This window comes from Macaca nemestrina, chromosome 2, assembly GCF_043159975.1.
Source record: "Macaca nemestrina isolate mMacNem1 chromosome 2, mMacNem.hap1, whole genome shotgun sequence".
Classification (NCBI taxonomy): Eukaryota; Metazoa; Chordata; class Mammalia; order Primates; family Cercopithecidae; genus Macaca; species Macaca nemestrina.
Window position 1 is genome coordinate 111917913 of NC_092126.1, and position 27503 is coordinate 111945415.

A 27503-nucleotide genomic window follows, 5' to 3' on the forward strand; every position below is an offset into this window, starting at 1 on the left:
CCTGGCCTCCCTTAAAAAATAAAAATAAAAAATAAAAATCCACGGGGTCTTGCTATGTCGCCCAGGCTGGAGTGCAGGGATTACTCCCAGGCAGGATTATAGCTCATTGTACCCCTGAACTCCTGGCCTCTAGTGATCCTCCTGCCTCAGCCTCCCAAGTAACTGGGACTACAGGAGTGTGGCACTGTGCCCAGCTTCAATGCCTGTCTTACTCCTCATCCATTCACGGCCAAAACTCTCCAAGGAGTTGCCTGCGACCAGCATACAATTTCCAACCGCTCTTCAGTCTGCTCCACTGCCTGGCTCTTGCCCAGGGTGCCATGGACTCCATGGTGTGAAATCTCCATTCCACACTGCACTTCACCGCAAGCCTGCCTTTGTCCAGTGTCCAGCCCCAGGTCCTTCCCACTCCCTCCACACCCTCCCTTGAGGGAGCTGCTGAATGTATGTCTCCATCCTCACCTCTCCCCTCCAAGCTCTGGCTCTCTCTGGCCTCCAGTGCCTCTGGCCAGGATGCCGTCTAAGGCCATCTCCTACAGAAACGACTTTCCACCTCCCACACCCGCCCCATCTGCTCTTTCCATCTTCCACAGAGCAGCCAGTGTGGTCTTCCTAAAACACCATTCAGTCCCCAGCGCTCCCAGGACCCTCCGTGATGCCCACTGTCCTCAGGACGAGGCCCACTCCTGGACTGCCTCCAGGTCCACACAGGCTGGGCGTAGGCATCTCCCACGGGGCCATCTGAAAGCCCACGATCCTGGGCCTCGGGGCAGGACAGCCAGCCGCTTCTGGGCTCCTGGACACGGAGGGGAAGGCCTGTAGAGATCTCAGGCTCCAACCAGCCCTGAGGTGTTGAGGAGGGGCACAACTGCACTTCTTCCCCTCCTCCATGCACAGGAACCCTGCCCTGATTCTGCTGTAGCCAGTGAGGCCCCATACCTGCCTGGGCCTATAGGATGGGATGGGGCAAAACAAGAACCCAAGCCCCCCACCCAGGCCCAGAGCCCAAGGTCTCTTCCTCCAAAGGGGCAACACTGCCCTCCTGGGCAGAACTTTTCTTTAAATGGCTTCTAGATCCACCAGGGCAGGGGGGAGACAGCAAGTGGAATAGACTCAGCCAGGAAAGCCCGCCCTAGTGGCTGCACACCCATTCCACCTCCAGGAAGATGTCACAACTCCTGTTACCATGGCAATAACACAGGCCGGAGCCCAGCCAAGGGGACTGGGGCTTGGGGGCTGGGGTTGCTCCTTGGTTCCCTGAGAGAAGAGTCCTGACACAGTAACCACGACCCACAAAGCTTGACACGAACTGTGGCGTCATTGGTTATCCCAGGACCTCTCCCCACCGTTATCACCCCACTACCATGCGCTTGCCAGCACCATCACCCCATCACCATCACCCTTGTCACCAATGTCCAACCGCAATATACCCACCCCCATCTACCATCATCACATGCCCAGCACAGCCCCATTCTCTGTCACTCCTGCCCTTATTGGGACCCATCAGTCATCCGCTGACTCAACCCAGCATCTAGGGCAATGTGACCCCGACTCCTGGTCCTTCAACTGTCAACCTGCGACCGCAGTCACCCCCGTCCCCACCACCCCAGCACGCTAATGAAGACACCTTCACAACATAAGGAGCAAGTGTCCTCGCAGTCAGATATGGTGACAGCTTCTTGGGCTCCACCCCAATGACCGAATCATCCCAGTCCCCCAGATGCACGCTGGCCCCACCGAGTCCTCTTGTCACCTTTGCCAGGAAGATGCACCCAGCCTGCAGGCTTTACTTACCCTAACATGGGGTCGCTGTAGCCAGGGCGAAACCTCAGCGCTGAGCCCAGCTGCTCCACCGGCTCTTCACTGGCGGGCACACTGCCAACAGGAAACCTCATGATCAGCACAATGAAACCCCACCGAGCGCGCCAGCACAAACACTACCTTAGGGCACCGCAAAATGTGTGCAGAAGCGACTATGAACCGGTGGCTTCAATGGCCTTCCAGAGGTGGACTCTGCCCACACTGGGATCTCACAGCACAAAGCCACACGTCCTCTCAGGTGTCCACTGGACTGTCTCCAGGAGAGAACATATGTTAGGCCACAAAACAAATCTCAGCAGATTTTAGAAGACAGATACCATACAAAGGATCTTCTCTGACCACAACAGGATGAAGTTACAAATCAGTAACTACATTGCCACAAAGTTTATTATTATTATTATTTTTTTGAGATAGAGTCTTGTTCTGTCGCCTAGGCTGGAATGCAGTGGCATGATCTTGGCTCACCACAACCTCCGCCTCCCGGGTTCAAGTAATTCTCCTGCCTCACCCTCCTGAGTAGCTGGGATTACAGGCACCCGCCACCTTGCCCAGCTAATTTTTGTATTTTTAGTAGAGACGGTGTTTCGCCATACTGGCCAGGCTGGTCTCGAACTCCTGACCTTGTGATCTGCCCGCCTTGGCCTCCCAAAGTGCTGGGATTACAGGCGTGAGCCACTGCACCTGGCCTACATTGCCACAAAGTTTTTTTTAAAAAGCACTAAAAAAAAAAAAAAAAAACCTTGGGAAACTAAAAGTACAAAAAAAAAGCAAAATAAAACCAAAGCTCTTGAGTTGTATTGTGTTAAATAAGAACTCATACAAGATACTTACCTAGCAGGGGAGATACCATGATCACAAAGAAGTAAAAAAGGAGGCCGGGCGCGGGGGCTCAAGCCTGTAATCCCAGCACTTTGGGAGGCCAAGACAGGCGGATCACGAGGTCAGGAGATCGAGACCATCCTGGCTAACCTGGTGAAACACCGTCTCTACTAAAAAATACAAAAAACTAGCCGGGCGAGGTGGCGGGCGCCTGTAGTCCCAGCTACTCAGGAGGCTGAGGCAGGAGAATGGCTTAAACCCAGGAGGCGGAGTTTGCAGTGAGCTGAGATCTGGCCACTGCACCCCAGCCTGGGCGACAGAGCGAGACTCCGCCTCAAAAAAAAAAAAAAAAAAAAAAAAAGAAGTAAAAAAGGAAATTAACAAGTATGTAGAACTGAAGGATGAAAATACATCAAAATTTGTGAAACCCAGATAAAATAGTTCTTAGTGGGAGATTTATATCTTTAATAGAACTTATTAAGAAATGGGGAGGCCAAGGAGGGTGGATCACAAGGTCAGGAGTTCAAGACTAGCCTGTCCAGGATGGTGAAACCCCATCTCTACTAAAAATACAAAAATTAGCCAGGCACAGTGGCACGCACCTGTAATCCCAGCTACTCGGGAGGCTGAGGCAGGAGAATCGCTTGAACCCAGGACGTTGCAGTAAGCTGAGATCGCGTCACTGTACTCTAGCCTGGGCGACACAGAAAGACTCCATCTCAAAAATAATAATAATAATAATAATTTATCAGGAAATAGGAATGGTTAAAAATAAATGATATGGGCCGGGTGAAGTGACTCACACCTGTAATCCTGGTGCTTTGGGAGACCGAGGCAGGCAGATCACCTGAGGTAGTTCAAGACCAGCCTGGCCAACATGGTAAAACCCCATCTCAACTAAAAATACAAAAATTAGCCAGGCGTGGTGGCGGGCACCTGTAATCCCAGCTACTCTGGAGGCTGAGGCAGGAGAATCACTTGAACCCAGGTGGTGGAGGCTGCAGTGAGCTGAGATCATGCCATTGCAGTCCAGCCTGGGCAACAAGAGGGAGACTCCATCTCGAAAAATAATAATAAATAAATAAATAAGATGATATTAAATTCAAGATGAGCCAGGTGCGGTGGCTCACGCCTGTAATCCCAGCACTTTGGGAGGCCAAGGTGGGTGGATCACGAGGTCAGGAGTTGAAGACCAGCCTAGCCAAGATGGTGAAACCCCGTCTCTACTAAAAATACAAAAAATTAGCCGGGTGTGGTGGCAGGTGCCTGTAATCCCAGCTACACGGGTGGCTGAGGCAGAGAATTGCTTGAAACCAGGAGATGCAGGTTGCAGTGAGCCAAGATTGCACCACTGATCTCCAGCCTTGGCGACAGACCAAGACTCTGTCTCAAAAAAAAAAAAAAAAAAAAAACTCAAGATGATTTATTTAAAAGTAATGGAAAACCCAGGCAGGGTGGTGGCTCATGCCTGTAATAACAGCACTTGGGGAGGCCGAGGAGGGCGGATCACGAAGTCGGGAGTTCAAGACCAGCCTTGCCAACATGGTGAAACCCTGTCTCTACTAAAAATACAAAAATTAGCCTGGCGTGGTGGTGGCCATCCGTAATCCCAGCTACTCGGGAGGCTGAGGCAGGAGAATTGCTTGAACCTGGGAGACAGAGGTTGCAGTGAGCCAAGATCATGCCATTGCACTCCAGCCTGGGCGAAAAGAACAAAACTCTGTCTCAGCTGGGCGTGATGGCTCACACCTGTAATCTCAGCACTTTGGGAGGCCGAGGCGGGCAGATCACCAGGTCAGGAGATTGAGACCATCCTGGCTAACACAGTGAAATCCTGTCTACTAAAAATATAAACAATTAGCCGGGCATGGTGGCAGACGCCTGTAGGCCCAGCTACTCCGGAGGCTGAGGCAGGAGAATGGTGTGAACCCAGGAGGCGGAGGTTGCAGTAAGCTGAGATCACGCCACTGCACTCCAGCCTAGGGGACAGAGCGAGACTCCGTAGAGAATAGTAGAGAATAATACAGAATAGAGAAGATTAGCAAACCAAAGCTGATAGACCTCTGACAAGACTAACCACAAAAAAGGAGGCAGTCAAGTGAAGTAGCACATGCCAGTGGTCCCAGCTACTCAGGAGGCTGAGGTGGGAGGATCACTTGAGCCCAGGAGTTCCAGGCTGCAGTGAGCTGTGATCATGCCACTGCACTCCAGCCTGGGCGACAGAGTGAGACTCTGTCTCGAAACAATAAATAAATAAAATAACATTGGCCGGGCGCGGTGGCTCACGCCTGTAATCCCAGCACTTTGGGAGGCCGAGGCGGGCGGATCACGAGGTCAGGAGATCGAGACCATTCTGGCTAACACGGTGAAACCCCGTCTCTACTAAAAATACGAAAAAAACTAGCCGGGCGTGGTGGCAGCGCCTGTAGTCCCAGCTACTCGGGAGGCTGAGGCAGGAGAATGGCGTGAACCCGGGAGGCGGAGCTTGCAGTGAGCTGAGATCGCGCCACTGCACTCCAGCCTGGGCGACAGAGCGAGACTCCGTCTCAAAAAAAAAAAAAAAAAAAAAAAAAAAAACATAATAACCTTATTTGGATTCTGATTTGGACAAACCATCTGTGAAAAGGCATTTTGGAAACTAGTGGAGGCAACTGAATGCAGTATTGAAAGTTATCAGTGAATTATTGCTAATTTATAATAGTGGTTATATTTCCCTTATATTGGAAGGGAAATAGTTATATTTCCCTTCACAGACCTCATTTTTAGCAATGAAAACTCACTTTTTTTTTGAGATGGAGTCTCATCTCTGTTCACCCAGGCTGGAGTGCAGTGGTGAAACCTTGGCTCACTGCAACCTTCACCTCCCAGGTTCAAGCGATTCTCCTGCCTCAGTCTCCTGAGTAGCTGGGATTACAGGCACGTGCCACCATGCCCGGCTGATTTTTGTATTTTTAGTAGAGACAGGGTTTTACCATGTTAGTCAGGCTGGTCTCAACTCCTGACCTCGTGATCTGCCCATCTCGGCCTCCCAAAGTTATGGGATTACAGGTGTGAGCCACCGTGCCTGGCCTTTTTTTTTTTTTTTTGAGACGGTCTCATCTGTCACCCAGGCTGCAATGCAGTGGTGTGATCACAGCTCACTGCAGCCATGACCTCCCGGGCTCAAGTGATCCTCCCACCTTGGCCTCCCAAGTAGCTGGGACTACAGGCACATGCCACCACACCTAGCTAATTTTTTGAATTTTTTGTAGACACAAGGTCTCACTATGTTGCCCAGGTTGGTCTGAAACTCCTGGACTCAAGTGATCCTTCCGCCAAAGCCTCCCAAAGTTCTGGGATTACAGGTGCAAGCCACTACACCCAGCCATATACTAATATTTAAGGAGAACTTTTTATGATGTCTGGGATTTGCTTTAAAATAATTCAGAAAAAGAAAAGTGGCCGGAGGTATATAGCATAATGGTGTCAGAGTACTGGTAACTGGTAGTGGGTGATGGATGCATGGAGTTATATTGTTCTCTCTGCTTTTGTACTGATTTGAAACGTTCCAAAATTAGATGTAAAACAAAATAAAATGTAAAAGCGTTATAAACAATTATACCCTAATACACTTGGAGGAAAACCAGTAAAGCTAAGGAGAAAATATTTTTTAAGAAATCTGTGGGCTGGGTGCATATATATATATACACACACACATATATAACAGATATATATTTATATATAAAACATATATATTTATAAATTATATATAGTTTATATATATACATATAAAAGAAATCAGTGTGAAAGCTTCAGAGAGCAATGGAAAGAATGTGAAGCTGATATGAGTGGTGGTGAGGCTGGGGACAAAGATCCAGAGATGAGCCTGACAGTTGAGGTCCTTTTTCTCCTTGGAGCACTAGCCAGAGGCTAAGCAGCACTTCTGGAAGCTTCAGGAGACCAAGGTGACAGGGCTTAGATCCAGAGCCCAGCAGGTGAGGCGGCCCTGATGACCCCCATTCACTCAGGCTGAGACCCAAAAAGCTGTACCTTAAGAGAAAGGGAGAAACTGAGTAGACGGCTCAGCCTCTAATCATTTCAGTCTCTGCAGCTAAACCAGGTGATCCTAGAACACTAGAGTTACTGCCAGAAGCAACCTAAATCCTCCCTGGAGCCGGGCGCGGTGGCTCACGCCTGTAATCCCAGCACTTTGGGAGGCTGAGGCGGGCGGATCACAAGGTCAGGAGATCGAGACCACGGTGAAACCCCGTCTCTACTAAAAATACAAAAAATTAGACGGGCGCGGTGGCGGGCGCCTGTAGTCCCAGCTACTCAGGAGCCTGAGGCAGGAGAATGGCGTGAACCCGGGAGGCGGAGCTTGCAGTGAGCCGAGATCGCGCCACTGCACTCCAGCCTGGGCGACAGAGCGAGACTCCGTCTCAAAAAAAAAAAAAAAAAAAAAAAAAAAAAAAAAAAAAAAAAAAAAAAAAAATAAATCCTCCCTGGAGAAAGTCCTGAGTTCCAAATTTCTATAATCAATTTTGCAAATGCAATGTTAGGCACACAATCAAAAATTTTCAGGAACACGAGGAGACTAGACAGTATGAATAGAAAACAGCAGAAACAACTGACAATAGAAAAACCCACAGGCAGCCAGATGTGGTGGCTCACGCCTATAATCCCAGCAGTTTGGGAGGCAGAGGCGGGTGGATCACCTGAGGTCAGGAGTTCAAGACCAGCCTGGCCAACATGGTGAAACCCTGTCTCTACTAAAAATACAAAAAAAAAAAAAAATTAGCTAGGCATGGTGGCATGATCACACCACTGCACTCCAGCCTGGGCAACAAGAGCAAAACTCCATCTCAAAAAAAAAAAAAAAAAAGGTGAAAAAAGAGAAATGAATTGTTAAGCAAAAAAAGAACTAGAACTTAAAAATTTGGACAATTCTCAGCCTATTCATACTGTAAATACTAAGAGTATAGTCCAAAAACTGCGAGGTAAGGAGATTAGAATGGGTATGAACCACAGACCTAATCAGTCACCCTAGCACCGGCCAGAGGGGAGAAAGGGGATGAAGTGAAGGAAGGCTGTCGGACGTCTAAGATCCTACAGGACTAGGCCATAGAGCAAGCTTGTCCCACCTGTGGCCAGCAGCCCACATTCAGGTCAGGATGGCTTTGAATGTGGCCCAACACAAATTCTTAAACTTTCTTAAAACATGAGATTCTTTTTTTTGAAATTTCTTTTTTTTTTTTTTTAGCTCATCAGCTATCATTAGTGTGTTTTATGTGTGGCCCAAGACAATTTTCTTCTTCCAAAGTGGCCCAGAGAAGGCAAACGATTGGACACCCCTACTACAGCTTTTTTTTTTTTTTTTTTTTTGAGACGGAGTCTTGCTCAGTCACCTAAGCTGGAGTATAGTGACATGATCTTGGCTCACTGCAAGCTCCACCTCCCAGGTTCACGCCATTCTCCTGCCTCAGCCTCCCAAGTAGCTGGGACTACAGGCGCCCACCACCACGCCCAGTTAATTTTTTTGTATTTTCAGTAAAGACAAGGTTTCACCATGTTAGCCAGGATGGTCTCAATCTCCTGACCTCGTGATCCACCCGCCTCAGCCTCCCAAAGTGCTGGGATTACAAGTGAGAGCCACCACACCTGGTCTTTTTTTTTTTTTTTTTTCTGAGACAGGGTCTCACTCTGCCACCCAAGCTGGAGTGCAGTAGTGAGATCACAGCTCACTGCAACCTTGATCATCCGGGCTCAAGCAATCCTCCCACTTCAGCCTCCTGAGTAGCTGGGGCTACAAGTGCATGCTACCATCGATGCCCAGCTAATTTAAAAAAAAAAAAAAATTATAGAGATGAGGTCTCACTATGTTGCCCAGCCTGGTCTCGAACTCCTGGGCTCAAGCAATCCTCCCACCTCAGCCTCTCAAAGTATTGGGATTACAGGCGTTAGCCATCATGCCTGGAAGAGCTATTTTCAAGGTGCAGTGTTCTTAAAGACAAGAAAAGGATCCCGAAGACAATTCAATCATCAAGGCTGCCACTCTCACCAAAGGTCCATGGTGCACAGGCCAAAACAAGGTTGCCGCCACCTCAGTTTTTTTTTGTTTGTTTTCTGAGACGGAGTTTTGCTCTTGTCGCCCAGGCTGGCTGGAGTGCAATGGCACAATCTCTGCTCACCACAACCGCCGCCTCTTGGATTCAAGCGATTCTCCTGCCACAGCCTCCCAAGTAGCTGGGATCACAGGCATGCACCACCATGCCCGGCTATTTTTGCATACTTTTTTTTTTTTTTGAGACGGAGTCTTGCTCTGTCGCCCAGGCTGAAGTGCAGTGGCTCGATTTCCGCTCACTGCAGGCTCTGCCTCCCAGGTTCAAGCCATTCTCCTGCCTCAGCCTCCCGAGTAGCTGGGACTACAGGCGCCCGCCACCACGCCTGGCTAATTTTTTTGTATTTTTAGTAGAGACAGGGTCTCACTGTGTTAGCCAGGATGGTCTCCATCTCCTGACCTTGTGATCCATCTGCCTTGGCCTCCCAAAGTGCTGGGATTACAGGCGTGAGCCACCACGCCCGGCTATTTTTGCATTATTAATAGAGATGGGGTTTCTCTATGTTGGTCAGGCTGGTCTCAAACTCCTGACCTCAGGTGATCTGCCCACCTTGGCCTCCCAAAGGGCTAGGATTACAGGCATGAGCCACTGCGCCGGGCCAGCCACCTCAGTTTTGAAGGCTAGGACCACCACCCAGCAGAGCCATGGGGGTACAGCCCCCACTCCAGTGGGTCCAGAGGGCAGAGTGTCCAGCCAAAGAGGATTATTCCCAAGCCTTAAAGTCTACTGGAGTTTGTCTTGCTAGAATTTAGAATTGCTTGGCACTGAGAACTAAACTCTGACTTTTTATCTTGCCCAAATTCCTATCTAAGGGGCCTGGGGAGTCATGCCCTACAAATCATACATTCTCATCAAATGGGTTTTATTTAATCCTATAGATCGTGATTTACTTTCCAACCTGACTCTGGCATAACATTACGAGACAAGGAAAAAAAATAAAAATATTTTACTCCAAAACATGTTTCTTTGCCATATTTTGAAATGGCCCTGCAAAGCTGTTTTCTATGGGGGGAAATGTGCATCTGTAAGAATCTCTATTAACATAGCTAGATCTTTTTCTTCCAGACCCTCCCAATCCTAAAGAGAGTAACTAAGATCTGAATAGGAAACATTTGTCATCTATTGTCACTAAGGGTAGCCACTAGAAGACTTCTTGGAACTTTGGTCTCCACAATCTTCATCTTAATCTGAACATTCCCTTTCTATCGATCAATTTTGTCTTTAGACAAACTCAACCAATTGCCAAAATAGAAAATGTTTAAATTCACCTATAGAATGGAAGCCTTCCACCCCCCACTCCCTGCCCTTTGAGTTGTCCCACCTTTCTGGACCAAACCAATGTATTTCTTTTTTGTGTTTTTTTTTTTTTTTTTTTTTGAGTCTCACTGTCTTCCAGGCTGGAGTGCAGTGGCACGTTCTCGGCTCACTGCAAGCTCCGCCTCCCAGATTCATGCCATTCTCCTGCCTGAGCCTCACAAGTAGCTGGGACAACAGGCGTCTGCCACCACACCCAGATAATTTTTTGTATTAGCCAGGATGGTCTCCATCTCCTGACCTCATGATCCACCCACCTTGGCCTCCCAAAGTGCTGGGATTACGGTCATGAGCCATTGTGCCCAGCCTAACCAATGTATTTCTTAAATGTATTTGACTGATGTCTTATGCCTCTCTAAAATGTATAAAACCAAGCTGTGCCTGGATCACCTTGGGCACATGTTCTCAGGACCTGAGGGCTGTGTCACAGGCCATGGTCACTCATATTTGGCTCAGAATAAATCTCTTCAAATATTTTACAGAGTTTGGCTCTTCATTGACAGCACCTATCACTTCCTACTGTTTTTGTTTGTTTTTGTTTTGTTTTGTTTGAGACAAGGGTCTCACTCTGTCCCAGGCTGGAATAGAGTGGCACAATCTCAGCTCACTGTAACCTCTGCCCCCACCGACCTCAAGCAATTCTCCCACTTCAGCCTCCCAATAGCTGGGGCCGCATACGCGCACCATCATGCCTGGTGATTTTTTTAGTAGAGATGGGGTCTCACCATGTTGCCCTGGCTACGCTTCCTACTGATTTTTCTCCCTTTTGTAATAGGAGTGGCTATCCTTTGCCTGTCCCACAAATGCATTTCTGGCTTCACAGATTTCACAACTGGAGATAAATTTTGCCTCAGGATTAAATGCACCTATGGTCTCATTCATATCTGATTTAGATAATATTTGAATAAGGCTTTGCACTTTAGAGTTAAGAGTTGATTCTGGAATGAGGTAAGACTGCTCAGGGGGTGGAGGTTGCAGTGAGCTGAGACCGCGCCACTCCACTCCAGCCGGGGACAGAGCAAGACTCCATCTCAAAAAAAAAAAAAAAGAGGTAATTGTCAGCCCTCTGAGCCCAAGCTAAGCATCATATCCCCGGTGACCTGGACGTGTACATCCAGACGGCCAGAAGCAACTGAAGATCCACAGAAGTGAAAATAGCCTTAACTGATGACATTCCACCATTGTGATTTGTTTCTGCCCCACCCTAATTGATCGATGTACTTTGTAATCTCTCCCACCCTTAAGAAGGTTCTTTTTTTTTTTTTTTTGAGACGGAGTCTGGCTCTGTCACCCAGGCTGGAGTGCAGTGGCGCGATCTCGGCTCACTGCAAGCTCCGTCTCCCGGGTTTACGCCATTCTCCTGCCTCAGCCTCCCGAGTAGCTGGGACTACAGGCGCCCGCCACCTCGCCCGGCTAGTTTTTTGTATTTTTTAGTAGAGACGGGGTTTCACCGTGTTAGCCAGGATGGTCTCGATCTCCTGACCTCGTGATCCGCCCGTCTCGGCCTCCCAAAGTGCTGGGATTACAGGCTTGAGCCACCGCGCCCGGCCAAGAAGGTTCTTTATAATTCTCCCCACCCTTGAGAATATACTTTGTGAGATCCACCCCCTGCCCCCAAAACATTGCTCTTAACTCCACCGCCTATCCCAAAACCTATGAGAACTAATAATAATCCACCACCCTTTGCTGACTCCCTTTTTGGACTCAGCCCGCCTGCACCCAGGTGAAATAAACAGCTATGTTGCTCACACAAAACCTGTTTGGTGATCTCTTCACACCGACGCGTGAAACAGTAATTAGGCTTAGATGAGATCATGAGGGCGAAGCTGCCAGGATGGGATTAGTGTCCTTATAAAAAGAGGAAGAAAAATTCGATTTCTCTCTGCATGCATGCCCCAATGTTTGGAGGTGAGCATGTCTGTACAAACCTTCACCCGAGGAAGCTGAGAAGCTGAAGAAAAAGGCTGACAAATCCAGTTTCTTTTTTTTTTTTTTTGAGATGGAGTCTCGCTGTCGCCCAGGCTGGAGTGCAGTGGCACCATCTCAGCTCACTGCAACCTCTGCCTACCGGGTTCAAGCAATTCTCCCTGCCTCAGCCTCCCGAGTAGCTGGGATTATAGGTGTGTGCCACCACACCCAGCTAATTTTTGTATTTTTTAGTAGAGATGGGGTGGCACCATGTTGGCCAGGCTGGTCTTGAACTTTTGACCTCAGGTGATCCACCCACCTCGGACTCCCAAGGTGCTGGGATTACCGGCATGAGCCACCGCACCCATCTGATTTCTTTTTTAACTGACAAAAATTGTATATATTTATGGTGTACAAAAATGATGTTTTGAAATATGTATATATTGAATGGTTAAATTTAGGTAATTAGCATATGCACTACTTCACATACTTTTGTGTGTGTGTGGTGAGAACACGCAAAATATATTTCCTTAGCAATTTTCAAGTATACAACATATTATTGTAAACTATAGTCACCATTATGATGTACAATAGATCTCTTGAACTTATTCTTCCTAAGTGAAATTTTGTGTCCTTTGACCAACGTCTCCCTAATCCTACCACCTCTTAGTCTCCAGTTACCACCATTTTATTCTGTTATATTCTATGAGTTTGACTTTGACGCTCCACATATAAGTGAGATGGTGCTGTATTTGTCTTTCTGTGCCTGGCTTATTTCACTTAACATAATGTTCTCCAGGTACATCCATGTCATCATAAATGACAGGATTTCCGGATTTCCATTGTTTTTTTTTTTTTGAGACAGAGTTTCACTCTGTTGCCAGGCTAGAGTGCAGTGGCGTGATCTCAGCTCACTGCAACCTCCACCTCCCGAGTTCAAGGGATTCTCCTGCCTCAGCCTCCCGAGTAGCTGGGATTACAGGTGCGCACCACCACGCCCAGCTAATTTTTGTATTTTTGGCAGAAACAGGGTTTCTTTTTTTTTTTTTTTTTTTTTTTTTTTTTTTTTTGAGACGGAGTCTCACGCTGTTGCCCAGGCTGGAGTGCAGTGGCGCGATCTCGGCTCACTGCAAGCTCCGCCTCCTGGGTTCACGCAATTCTCCTGCCTCAGCCTCCTGAGTAGCTAGGACTACAGGCGCCCGCCACCGCGCCCGGCTAATTTTTTGTATTTTTAGTAGAGACGGGGTTTCACTGTGGTCTCGATCTCCTGACCTTGTGATCCGCCCGCCTCGGCCTCCCAAAGTGCTGGGATTACAGGCTTGAGCCACCGCGCCCGGCCAGAAACAGGGTTTCACCATGTTGGCCAGGATGGTCTCAATCTCCTGACCTCGTGATCTACCTCTGTCAGCCTCCCAAAGTGCTGGGATTACAGGCATGGGTTACTGCACCTAGCCAATTTCCTTCTTTTTAAGGCTGAATGGTATTTCACTGTGTACATATACCACATTTTCTTTTTTTTTTTTTTTTTTTTGAGACGGAGTCTAGCTCTGTTGCCCAGGCTGGAGTGCAGTGGCCGGATCTCAGCTCACTGCAAGCCCCGCCTCCCGGGTTCACGCCATTCTCCTGCCTCAGCCTCCCGAGTAGCTGGGAGTACAGGTGCCCGCCACCTTGCCCGGCTAATTTTTTTTGTATTTTAGTAGAGACGGGGTTTCACCGTGTTAGCCAGGATGGTCTCGATCTCCTGACCTCGTGATCCGCCCGTCTCGGCCTCCCAAAGTGCTGGGATTACAGGCTTGAGCCACCGCGCCCGGCCCACATTTTCTTTATCCATTTATCCACTGATGACAGGTAGATTGATTGCATACTTTGGCTATCGTGATAATGCTACAATGAACAAGGGAGAGCAGGTATCTCTGAGGTATGGATTTCATATCCTTTGGATATATAGCCAGTGATGTGATGGCTGGATCATATGCACATGGTAGCTCTACTTTTAATTTTTGGGGGAACCTCCTACTTTTTACCATGACAATGATTTATATGTGGTCTAGCATGTTGTATACATGAAATGTATACATCTGTTAAAACTCATCAAACTGAAACATGAAAGATTTGTGCATTTTACTGTATGTAATTATATATCGATTTTTTCTTTTCTTTTTTAATTTATTTATTTATTTATTTATTTTGAGATGGAGTCTTGCTCTGTCGCCCAGGCTGGGGTGCAGTGACCGGATCTCAGCTCACTGCAAGCTCCGCCTCCCGGGTTTACGCCATTCTCCTGCCTCAGCCTCCCGAGTAGCTGGGACTACAGGCGCCCGCCACCTCGCCTGGCTAGTTTTTTGTATTTTTTAGTAGAGACGGGGTTTCACCGTGTTAGCCAGGATGGTCTCGATCTCTTGACCTCGTGATCCGCCCGTCTCGGCCTCCCAAAGTGCTGGGATTACAGGCTTGAGCCACCGCGCCCGGCCAAGAAGGTTCTTTATAATTCTCCCCACCCTTGAGAATATACTTTGTGAGATCCACCCCCTGCCCCCAAAACATTGCTCTTAACTCCACCGCCTATCCCAAAACCTATGAGAACTAATAATAATCCACCACCCTTTGCTGACTCCCTTTTTGGACTCAGCCCGCCTGCACCCAGGTGAAATAAACAGCTATGTTGCTCACACAAAACCTGTTTGGTGATCTCTTCACACCGACGCGTGAAACAGTAATTCGGCTTAGATGAGATCATGAGGGCAAAGCTGCCAGGATGGGATTAGTGTCCTTATAAAAAGAGGAAGAAAAATTTGATTTCTCTCTGCATGCATGCCCCAATGTTTGGAGGTGAGCATGTCTGTACAAACCTTCACCCGAGGAAGCTGAGAAGCTGAAGAAAAAGGCTGACAAATCCAGTTTCTTTTTTTTTTTTTTTGAGATGGAGTCTCGCTGTCGCCCAGGCTGGAGTGCAGTGGCACCATCTCAGCTCACTGCAACCTCTGCCTACCGGGTTCAAGCAATTCTCCCTGCCTCAGCCTCCCGAGTAGCTGGGATTATAGGTGTGTGCCACCACACCCAGCTAATTTTTGTATTTTTTAGTAGAGATGGGGTGGCACCATGTTGGCCAGGCTGGTCTTGAACTTTTGACCTCAGGTGATCCACCCACCTCGGACTCCCAAGGTGCTGGGATTACCGGCATGAGCCACCGCACCCATCTGATTTCTTTTTTAACTGACAAAAATTGTATATATTTATGGTGTACAAAAATGATGTTTTGAAATATGTATATATTGAATGGTTAAATTTAGGTAATTAGCATATGCACTACTTCACATACTTTTGTGTGTGTGTGGTGAGAACACGCAAAATATATTTCCTTAGCAATTTTCAAGTATACAACATATTATTGTAAACTATAGTCACCATTATGATGTACAATAGAGCTCTTGAACTTATTCTTCCTAAGTGAAATTTTGTGTCCTTTGACCAACGTCTCCCTAATCCTGCCACCTCTTAGTCTCCAGTTACCACCATTTTATTCTGTTATATTCTATGAGTTTGACTTTGACACTCCACATATAAGTGAGATGGTGCTGTATTTGTCTTTCTGTGCCTGGCTTATTTCACTTAACATAATGTTCTCCAGGTACATCCATGTCATCATAAATGACAGGATTTCCGGATTTCCATTGTTTTTTTTTTTTTTTTGAGACAGAGTTTCACTCTGTTGCCAGGCTAGAGTGCAGTGGCGTGATCTCAGCTCACTGCAACCTCCACCTCCCGAGTTCAAGGGATTCTCCTGCCTCAGCCTCCCGAGTAGCTGGGATTACAGGTGCGCACCACCACGCCCAGCTAATTTTTGTATTTTTGGCAGAAACAGGGTTTCACCATGTTGGCCAGGATGGTCTCAATCTCCTGACCTCGTGATCTACCTCTGTCAGCCTCCCAAAGTGCTGGGATTACAGGCATGGGTTACTGCACCCAGCCAATTTCCTTCTTTTTAAGGCTGAATGGTATTTCACTGTGTACATATACCACATTTTCTTTTTTTTTTTTTTTTTTGAGACGGAGTCTAGCTCTGTTGCCCAGGCTGGAGTGCAGTGGCCGGATCTCAGCTCACTGCAAGCCCCGCCTCCCGGGTTCACGCCATTCTCCTGCCTCAGCCTCCCGAGTAGCTGGGAGTACAGGTGCCCGCCACCTCGCCCAGCTAATTTTTTTTGTATTTTAGTAGAGACGGGGTTTCACCGTGTTAGCCAGGATGGTCTCGATCTCCTGAACTCGTGATCTGCCCGTCTCGGCCTCCCAAAGTGCTGGGATTACAGGCTTGAGCCACCGCGCCCGGCCCACATTTTCTTTATCCATTTATCCACTGATGACAGGTAGATTGATTGCATACTTTGGCTATCGTGATAATGCTACAATGAACAAGGGAGAGCAGGTATCTCTGAGGTATGGATTTCATATCCTTTGGATATATAGCCAGTGATGTGATGGCTGGATCATATGCACATGGTAGCTCTACTTTTAATTTTTGGGGGAACCTCCTACTTTTTACCATGACAATGATTTATATGTGGTCTAGCATGTTGTATACATGAAATGTATACATCTGTTAAAACTCATCAAACTGAAACATGAAAGATTTGTGCATTTTACTGTATGTAATTATATATCGATTTTTTTTCTTTTTTAATTTATTTATTTATTTATTTATTTTGAGATGGAGTCTTGCTCTGTCGCCCAGGCTGGGGTGCAGTGACCGGATCTCAGCTCACTGCAAGCTCCGCCTCCCAGGTTTACGCCATTCTTCTGCCTCAGCCTCCCGAGTAGCTGGGACTACAGGCGCCCGCCACCTCGCCCGGCTAGTTTTTTGTATTTTTTAGTAGAGACGGGGTTTCACCGTGTTAGCCAGGATGGTCTCGATCTCCTGACCTCGTGATCCGCCCGTCTCGGCCTCCCAAAGTGCTGGGATTACAGGCTTGAGCCACCGCGCCCGGCCTTTTCTTTTCTTTTTAGAGACTGAGTCTTGCTATGTTGCCCAGGCTAGCCTCCAACTCCTGGGCTCAAGCGATCCTCCTACCTCAGCCTCCCAAAGTGCTGGGATTACAGGTGTGAGCCACTCCACCCAGCCTATATCTCAATATTTTGAAAAAGATTTACAATCCAAATTTTGAAGAGGATGTAGAGCAAACTGGAACCCTCATATATGGCTGGTGGGAGTACAAATGGCACATTTATAACATGTTGGAAAGCTGTTTGGAAGTTATCTGCCTAAACTGAACACATGCACATAATAACTTAGTAATTCCACTCCTAGATATATACCCAGAAAAAATACGTTCCTTTTACAATGCTTTTTTTTTTTTTTTTTTTTTTTTTTAATTGAGAGGGAGTCTCGCTCTGTCACCCAGGCTGGAGTGAAGTGGCTCAAAACAAAAAACAAAAAACAAAACAAATTGATTGCTTGGTCAGTGGGTGGGAAGAAACTCCCACACATTTGGTCACAGAATTCTTACGTTGATTGTTGTGGTGTGAGAGAATAGATAAAGCACTCTGAGTTTGTTTTTCCACTTTTTTTGGGGGGGCAGGGATGGAGTCTCTCTGTTGCCCAGGTTAGAGTGCAGTGACACGATGTCAGCTCACTGCAACCTCCGCCCCCTGGGTTCAAGCCATTCTCATGCGTCACCCTCCCAAGTGGCTAAGTCTACAACCATGCCTGGCTAATTTTTGTATTTTTTAGTAGAGATAGGGTTTCACCATGTTGGCCAGCCTCGTCTCGAACTCCAGACCTCGTGATCTGCCCACCTCAGCCTCCCAAAGTGTTGGGATTACAGGCATGAGCCACCACACCCAGACAGTTTTCCACATTTATGTATCAATAAACAATTGGAAAATAAAAATCGTGGCCGGGGTCAGTGGCTCACACCTGTAATCCTAGCACTATTGGGAGGCCAAGGAGGGCAGATCACTTGAGGTCAGGAGTTCGAGATCAGACTAACCAACATGGTAAAACGCTATCTCAACTAAAAATACAAAAATTAGGCCGGGTGTGGTCACTCACGCCTGTAATCCCAGCACTTTGGGTGGCCGAGGCGGGGGGATCACGAGGTCAGGAGATCAAGATCATCCTGGCTAACACGGTGAAACCCTGGCTCTACTAAAAAAAAAATACAAAAAATTAGCCGGGTGTGATGGCGGGCGCCTGTAGTACCAGCTGCTTGGGAGGCTGAGGCAGGAGAATGGTGTGAACCCAGGAGGCGGAGCTTGCACTGAGCCAAGATCACGCCACTGCACTCCAGCCTGGGCGACAGAGCCAGACTCCATCTCAAAAAACAAACAAACAAACAAACAAACAAACAAAATTAGCCAGGCAAGATGGCAGGCGCCTGTAATCCCAGCTACTTGGGAGGCTGAGGCAGGAGAATCACTTGAACCTGAGAGGCAGAGGTTGCAGTGAGAAAGGATCATGCCACTGCACTCCACCCTGGTCAACAAAGTTAGATTCCATCTCAAAAAAAAAAAAAAAAAAAAAAAAAGCCGGGCACAGTGGCTCACGCCTGTAATCCCAGCATTTTGGGAGGCCAAGGCGGGTGGATCACCTGAGGTCGGGAGCTCAAGACCAGCCTGGCCAACATGATGAAACCCCGTCTCTACTAAAAATAAAAAAAAAATTAGCTGGGCGTGGTTGCAGGCGCCTGTAATCCCAGCTACTCAGGAGGCTGAGGCAGTAGAATCGCTTGAACCCAGGAGGCAGAGGTTGCAGTGAGCCGAGATCGCACCACCGCACTCTAACCTGGGGGACAAGAGCAAGACTTCATTTCAAAAAAAAAAGAAAAGAAATTTAAACTATACTATTTATAATATAATACCATCAAAAAAAGTACAAAGGAAAAAATGAAATATATATAAGACTTTGAAATAGAAAAAATATAATACAAAATTGAGACAGAAGGAAAGAAAACAAAATACACAAGCAGAAATACCATGTTAATGGATTGGAAAACTCAATATAGTAAAATATCAATTCCACAGAAATGGCCGCGTGTGGTGGCTAACACCTGTGATCCCAGCACTTTGGGAGACTGAGGCGGGTGGATCACCTGAGGTCAGGAGTTCGAGACCAGCCTGGGTAACCTGGTGAAACCCTGTCTCTATTAAAAATACAAAAGACTTAGCTGGGTGTGGTGGCGGGTACCTGTAATCCCAGCTACTCGGGAGGCTGAGGCAGGACAATCACTTGAACCCGGGAGGTGGAGGTTGTAGTAAGCCGGGATTACGCCATTGCACTCCAACCTGGGTGAGAGTGAGACTCTGTCTCGGGGGGGGGAAAAAAAAAAAATTCCACAGAAATGTTCTATAGAGTCAGTGAAGTCCAAGGTAGTTTTATTGACAAGCTGATTCTAAAATTTATATGGAAATACCAGAGACAAAAAGAGCCAAGACAATATTGAAGAATATCAAGCTTTATTACAAAGCTACAGTAATTATGAGCCTACTGTTAGCTCAAAGATAGAAAAATAGATCAATGCAACAGAATAGAGCCTACAGACGTATCTATCCATGCGCATGTGAACACTCGATTTATAACAAAGTTGTAACTGCAGAGCAATAGAAGAAAAGGATTTCTCAATAAATGGTGCTGGGTCAATTGGATATCCAAATTTAAAAATGAAACTTGATTCTCACATCTTCTACTACGAACATATTTAAAATAAATGCATATAGTTGTGAGTGGTGGCGTGTGTCTGTAGTTCACTACAACTACTAGTAGTAAAGCAGTTGCTTCATGATAAATCATTGAATTGTATGTTTATTTTGTTCACTTTTCTGTGACTTATATTTCACAATATAACAGCACACAAAACAACCTCAGTGGATGGGCTTAACAGCAGATGAGGCTGGCACAGTGGCTCACACCTGTAATCCCAGCACTTTGGGAGGCTGAAGTGGGCGGCTCACCTGAGGTCAGGAGTTTGAGACCAGCCTGGCCAACATGGAGAAACCCCGTCTCTACTAAAAATATAAAAATTGGCCGGGCGTGGTGGCGGGCACCTGTAATCCCAGCCACTCAGGAGGCTGAGGCAGGAGAATCACTTGAACCTGGGAAGTGGAGGTTACAGTGAGCTGAGATCACGCCATTGCACTTCAACCTGGGCGACAAGAGCGAAACTCCATTGCAAAAAAACACCAAAACAAACAAAAAACAAAAACAGCAGATTAGACACAGCTGAAGAAATAATTACATGACCTGAGAAGTTAGAAGATATTACCCAGAAAGCAGCATGGAGATGAACATAAGAGAAAGGCTAAGAGAAATGCACATGAAAGGGTGAAGTATAGCATGTGTCTACTCAGAGTCCCAGACAGAAAGAAAAAGGAGAAAGAAGCAATATTTAAAGAAGTAATGGGGCTAGGTGCGGTGGCTCACGCCTGTAATCCCAGCACTTTGGGAAGCCGAGGTGAGCAGATCATAAGGTCAGGAGTTCAAGACCAACCTGGCCAAAATGGTGAAACCCCGTCTCTATTAAAAATAACAAAAGTTAACCAGGCATGGTGGCACGCGCTTATAATTCCAGCTACTCGGGAGGCTGAGGCAGGGGAATTGCTTGAACCTGGGAGGCAGAGGTTGCAGTGAGCCGAGATCGTACCACTGCACTCCAGCCTGGGCGACAGAGCAATACTCTGTCCCCTACCAATAAAAAAAGGAATGGCAGATGTAATCCTAGCACTGTGGGAGGCCAAGGCTAGAGGCTCACTTGAGGCCAGGAGTTCAAGACCAGTTTAGGCAACATAACAAGACCCCATCTGCACAAAAAATAAAACATAAAAAAATAGCAGGGCATGGTGGCACACACTTGTAGTCCTAGCTACCTGGCAGGTTGAGGCAGGTGGTTTGTTTGAGCCGTGATTGTGCCACTGCACTCCAGTCTGGGCCAGAGCTAAACCTGGACTCAAAAAAAAAAAAAGTAATGGCAGACAATTTTCCTGAACTGATGGGATGTGAAACCACAGTTCAAGAAACTTAACAAATCCCAGCCAGGTGCAGTGGTTCACGCTGTAATCCCAGCTCTTAGGGAAGCAGAGGCAGGAAGATAGCTTGAGCCCAGGAGTTCAAGACCTGTCTGGGCAATATAGCAAGACCCCGTTCTTCACAAAAAGCAAACAACAACAACAACAACACAAGCGTAAGAAGCTTAACAAATCCTTAGCAGCATAAAAAAAAGAAATCCATACCTACATACAGCACAGTGAACGAATAACACCAAAGACAAAGAAAAAAACAATCTTAAAAAGCCATCAGAGGGTTTAAAAAAAAAAGAGAGAGAGATTTCAACTAGGTGCACCTGTAATCTCAGCACTTTGGGAGGCCGACGTGAGAGGATCACTTGAGCCCAGGAGTTCAAGACCAGCCTGGGCAACATAGGGAGACCCCCATCTCTACAAAACATAAACAAAAATTAGCCAGGCATGGTGGCAGGCACCTGTAATCCCAGCTACTTGGAAAACTGAGGTAGGAGGATATGCTTCAGCCTAGGAGGCTGAGGCTGCCATGAGCAGTGACTGCACCACTGTACTTCAGCCTGGGCAACAGAGTGAGACCCTGTCTCAAAAAAAAAAAAAAAGAGCAAGAGAGAGATTTCTTTTCAATGAGAGACACTGGCTGTTAAGCCTATGTCTCAACAGAAATAATGGAAGCTGGGAGACAGAAGAATGGAAGCTTCAATATGATAAGAAAAAATAACCATCAACCTAAGCTCTATACTCACATAAAATACTGTTTTAGAGAGTAATATAATTTACCATATTAAGAGAATAAAAATTTTAAAATCATACAGTCATCTCTACAAATGCACAAAAAGCATTTGACAAAATTCAACATCTATCCATAATTAAAACTCTAGGTGTACTAGAAATGCAGAGAACTGCCTCAACCTGATAAAGGACACCTGTGAAAAAGCCACAGCTGACATCCTTCCTACTAGTGAAAGACTGAATGCCTTCCCCCTTAACTCGGAAACAAGACACAGATGTCTGCTTTCTCCACTTCTACTCAACATTGTAACTGAGGGCTTAGCCAACACAACAAGGCAAGAAAAAAAAAGGCATTCAGAATAGGAAAGAAGCCTGGGGGTGGTGGCTCATGCCTGTAATCCTAGCACTTTGGGAGGCTGAGGCAGGCAGACTGCCTGAGTTCAGTAGTTCGAGACCAGCCTGGGAACACAGTGAAACCCTGTCTCTCCTAAAATAAAAAAAAATTAGCTGGGCATGGCAGCATGCGCTTGTGGTCCCAGCTACTTGGGCAGCTGAGGCAGGAGAATTGCTTGAACCCGACCGGTGGAGGTTGCAGTGAGCCAAGATCACACCACTGCACTCCAGCCTGGGAGACAGAGAGACTCTGTCTCCAGAAAAAAAAAAAAAAAAAAAAAGAATAGAAAAGAAGTAACAATCGAAGAAAAACATAGTGTAAAAACAAATCAAAACAATACAGGAAGTAAAAAAAGGTTAATGCAGGAGAGACAAATAGCACAAAAGATGCAAATATAACCCCAGAATATCAAGAGCTACATTAAATTAATTAATTAATTTTTGAGACAAGGTCTTGCTATGTTGCCCAGGCTGGAGTGCAGTGGCACCAATCATGACTTACCGCAGCCTCAACCTGCTGGGTTCAAGTGATCCTCCTACCTCAGCTTCCCAAAGTGCTGAGATTACAGGCATGAGCCACAGCACCCACCTGACCCTCTACATTAAATTTAAATGGAATGCTCCTGCTTTTAAAAAAAGAAATACTGCCAGGTGCGGTGGCTTATGCCTGTTATCCCAGCACTTTGGGAGGCCGAGATGGGCAGATCACCTGAGGTGAGGAGTTCAAGACCAGCTTGGTCAACATGGTGAAACCCTGTCTCTAGTAAAAATACAAAAATTAGCCGGGCGTAGTGGCGCACACGTGTAATTCCAGCTACTCAGGAGGCTGAGGCAGGAGAATTGCTTGAACCTGGGAGGCGGAGGTTGCAGTGAGCCAAGATCGTGCCATTGCACTCCAGTCTGGGTGACAAAGCAAGACTCTGTCTCAAAAAAAAAAAACAAAAAAAACAAAAAAAGAAATACCACAATAGTTTTTGTTTTTGTTTTTGTTTTAAGACAGAGTCTCTTGCTCTGTCACCCAGTCAGGAGTGGAATGGTGCAATCTCGGCTCACTGCAATCTCTGCCTCCCGGGTTCCAGTGATTCTCCTGCCTCAGCCTCCTGAATAGCTGGGGTTACAGGAACCCACCACCACGTCCAGCTAGTTTTTTGTGTTTTTACTAGAGACAGAGTTTCACCACATTGGCCAGGCTGGTCTTGAACTCCTAACCTCAGGTGATCTGCCTGCCTCAGCCTCCCAAAGTGCTGGGATTACAGGCGTGAGCCACCGCACCCAGCCTAATTTTGCATTTTTAGTAGAGACGGGGTTTCTCCATGTTGGTCAGGCTGGTCTTGAACTCCCGACCTCAGGTGATCGGCCCACCTCGGCCTTCCAAAGTGCTGGGATTACAGGCGTGAGCCACCATGCCCGGCTACAATAGATGTTTTTTGTTTGTTTGTTTTTGTTTTTTTTGAGATGGAGTCTCACTCTGTCACCCAAGCTAGAATGCAGTGGCGTGATATCGGCTCACTGCAACCTCCGCCCAGGTTCACACCATTCTCCTGCCTCAGCCTCCGTAGTAGCTGGGACTACAGGTGCCCGCCACCGTGCCTGGCTAATTTTTTTTTTGTATTTTTAGTAGAGACGGGGTTTCACAGTGGTTTCAATCTCCTGACCTCGTGATCCACCCGCCTCGACCTCACAAAGTGCTGGGATTACAGGCATGAGTCACCGCGCCCGGCCTACAATAGATGTTTTTAAAGACATTTGTAAAATATACAAATGGCAGGCCGGGTGCGATGGCTCACACCTGTAATCCCAGCACTTTGTGAGGTCGAGGCAGGTAGATCACCTGAGATCGGGAGTTCGAGACTAGCCTGGCCAACATGGAGAAGCCCCATCTCTACTAAAAACACAAAATTAGCCAGACATGATGGTACATGCCCATAATCCCAGCTACTCAAGAGGCTGAGGCAGGAGAATCACTTGAACCCGGGAGGTGGAGGTTGCAGTGAGCCAAGATCACATTATTACACTCCAATCTGGGCAACAAAAACGAGACTCCGTCTCAAAAAAAAAAAAAAAAAAAAGCCAAAAGGTGAAGTGAAAGGGTAAAAGCTGACCCGTTAGGAACCCTCAGGCAGAACTGACATGTGTGCGGCCCTGTGCACCACTCCCAAGAGCACCTGGAAGTTCTTAGTGGATAACTGTGTGCATCTATGACATGGCAACTGCACAACTAGATGTGTTTCCAAGAAAATTATTACACAGCTCCATAAAAGGAGGTATACCAGATGCCCACTGAAGCTATCTATCGTGACAACCACTGTGGACTCACACCATTCAGAGGGACACAGCATTAGTGGGCAAGAGCCAGACATGCCACAGCAATGTGGCTAGGTCTTACACTACAAGACCTACAAGTTCTTACTTTGCAAGAACTCAAGTAATAAAAAGGATGCACCTTATACATAGCAGACAGTTGCCCGTGGGGTGGGAAGGGAATGAAATGGTCCTGAGATATTAAAGTAAATATATAGGCTAGGCACAGTGGTGCACACCTATAGTTCCAGTTACTCAGGAGGCTGAGGGAGAAGGATGGCTTGAGCCCAGGAGTATGAGACCAGCCTGGGCAACATGGTGAGACTCCATCTCACAAAAATAATTATGTAAGACAGCGGGGGTTGGTCTTGCCCAGACCCAGGATAATCACCTGCCATGAGCAGAGGAGTATGACCATCTCAACCCTCTACACATGAGGCCAAACAAAGGAAATACAGAATACGGCAAACAGCCACACACAGGGGCCTGGAACCTTGGTCCCAGCCATGAAACCGTCTACACCCAACATGCAGGGAAATTCATAGGCTGCACTGGGAGGACACGGATAGAGCTCACACTGGGTCACATGCTTACGCACTGCGCCCTACAGGCTCCACAAGAGGGTCCCTGAACAAAGGATACCCTTTGGGGGCATGTGCATACTTTGGGGTACAGTCAAGCCCAGGTACCCACCCTGAGGATGTATCTTGGCACAGGTACACACCTGGGGTGAGCCACAGGACCAGCTGAGGCCAAGGACCCCTAAGAAACCTGCTCAGCCCAAGGCTCAGCGAGCCAGAGCCCTCAGGGTAGGGAGGAGATGGACAGGGGATTAACTGAGCAGGTCTAGGGGGTCCAGCCCAGAACAGGAGATCCCTAAACCCTCTGCTCCAATGCTCTGGCCACCACCTGGAGAGGGCTGAGAGGCCAGAGGTGCAGAGCTATTTCTCTTCCACATACTCTCCTGCAAGGCACAGGCTCAAGCCACCCACCCTGTGGCCCACCGCTGCACCCACCTGGCCTCAGGCACAGCACACCTTTCCTTGGTCCACACAAATTTCTTGAGCACGTCAGAGCAGCAGTATTGGTCATAACAGGTACCACAGCAGAAATCTGGACAGGACTCGGGGAAGAGGCTGAGTCCATGGGAAGCCGTACACACCTCACCATGCGCTGGAGAGGAGAAACACATCTGTTCATCTGGGCCCACAGGGCCAGGCCCCAGCAGACACAGTGCCCTCCCTGGCACAGCCACCAGACCACACACATGCTGCACCATCTCTGAGCCACCCTAGCCACAGGCCATCTTCTGACCCCTGGCCACTGCTCCCCCTCAGCCTTGCCCTATCCCAAAGGCCACAACAGAGCTGCCCTATCTGGGCTCCTTCTCTCCCTCGCCAGTGCACTGGCCTCCTGATAGGAGGGTGAGCTTTCTCAGTGTGAGTCTGATGGGGCCACACCCTGCTCTCAGACCTCCCCTAACTCCCACTACTTCAGGATCAAGGCCCCGAGTTTCCAAGCAGGGTCTAAACTGCAAAGAGTCCTGAAGATCACTCCAGCTCTCCAACCTGTCCACACTCTGTTCACATTCTTGCCTGGTTCCTATCCCTTGCCCTTCAACTCTACTCATCCTTCAAGGCCCTACTCCAGGCGGCCTCCTCCAGAAGCTGCCCAGGCAAGAAGTCACACAGCTCAACACCTGCAGGGGATCAGACACTGGACTGTCTGTTTCTTTCTTTTTTTTTTTTTTGAGACAGAGTCTCGCTCTGTTGCCCAGGCTGGAGTGCAGTGACACGATCTCAGCTCACTGCAACCTCTGCCTCCCAGATTCAAGCAATTCTCCTGCCTCAGCCTCCCGAGTAGATGGGATTACAGGCGCCTGCCACCAGGCCCAGCTAATTTTTTGTATTTTTTAGTAGAGACAGAGTTTCACCATGTTGGCCAGGCTGGTCTTGAACTCCTGACCTCAGGTGATCCACTCACCTTGGCGTCCAAAGTGCCAAAATTACAGGGATAAGCCACCACGCCCCAGCCAGACTGTCTGGTTCTTAATCCTCATTCACTCTCCCTCTCACTCAGCCATAGCAGCCTCAGCCCCTGCTGGGCACCACAACGGCAGGGGCCTGGCTCTCACGGACCACCCCATGACCGTGATGGTAGGCTAGCTCCTGGTCAGAAATTGTCACACCCACCATACCAGTGTTCACAAAGCACTTAGCCCTGCTCTGGGCCTGCAGCAGTTATCCAGGAAATGTCTGTTTCTTCCAGGAGTTTGAGACCAGCCTGGGCAACAGGGCTCCAAGGCAGTGGCACCATCTGTAGCCCTGGAGCCATCACAAGCCTCTCAGCACAGAGTTGGGATCTAATGACATCCTTACAAGTCTCAATATACAAGGTCATGCTGAGGGGATCTGGCTGACAACAAATGTGGAAAATGTCCCAGGGTTTTGGATGACCACAAGGTTTACAAACCTCCAGGAAGATGCTACAGTCAAATGTTCCCATGTATCCTCAGGCTACATTAGCGGAGACCTGTGCCCACTAGCAGGAAGGAACAGTACCAGATTCTGCCAGAGCAGACTCCAAAGAGAACACCTAGTCCAGCAAGGCCCACAAGTCCACAGTAGTCAGGGGACAGGCCTGATGATAGCCCTGAGGCATAACTAGGTTGGCCTGGAAACAGTCTGGCATAGCACGTGGCCTCTGGAGACCCAGCCAGGCCAGGCACCTGGCCATGTGCAGCATCTGGTGCCCAAGCCTGATCAGGGCACCACACATCCTGAGGCTGTCAGTAGAGTGAAGCCCAGAGACAGACACTGAGTGACCTCCTTGGGAAGAGGGAACTTTAGTGGGGAATTGGGGGGAACTGCACTTCTTGGCAGCTCCAGGCAGAACCCTGCTCTTGGCAAAGCCATGGAGCAGAGGATTGGACCATTGACCAGCCCAGCTTGGCCAGCTGCCCACCTGAAACCTGGTACCATCAGCGTAGCCCGCGCCTGGTGGCTCAGGTGAAAAGACATGGAGCAGGGTCTTCACAGCCCAACCTCTGAGCTAGGGCTGAAGACACACCGGTGAGGCTGTTTAGGCTGAGTCCGTGGCACAAATGCTCTCTGA

At 47.9% G+C, this 27503-nt stretch overlaps 1 protein-coding gene across 2 annotated transcripts in view; it reads right to left on the minus strand.

The window, feature by feature from the left end:
* Positions 1–27503, minus strand: part of LOC105480408 (shisa family member 5) — a 39335-nt gene that overhangs the window by 10924 nt on the left and 908 nt on the right. For both annotated transcript variants that reach the window (XR_986456.3, XM_011739228.2), the window contains exons 2-3: positions 25406–25562; positions 1795–1875 (exon numbers count right to left, since the gene is read on the minus strand). Coding sequence is in view for 1 of the 2 variants with exons in the window: in XM_011739228.2 (XP_011737530.1) it covers positions 1795–1875; positions 25406–25562 (238 nt within the window). In the remaining variant the exon portion in view is untranslated. The remainder of the gene's footprint in view (positions 1–1794; positions 1876–25405; positions 25563–27503) is intronic.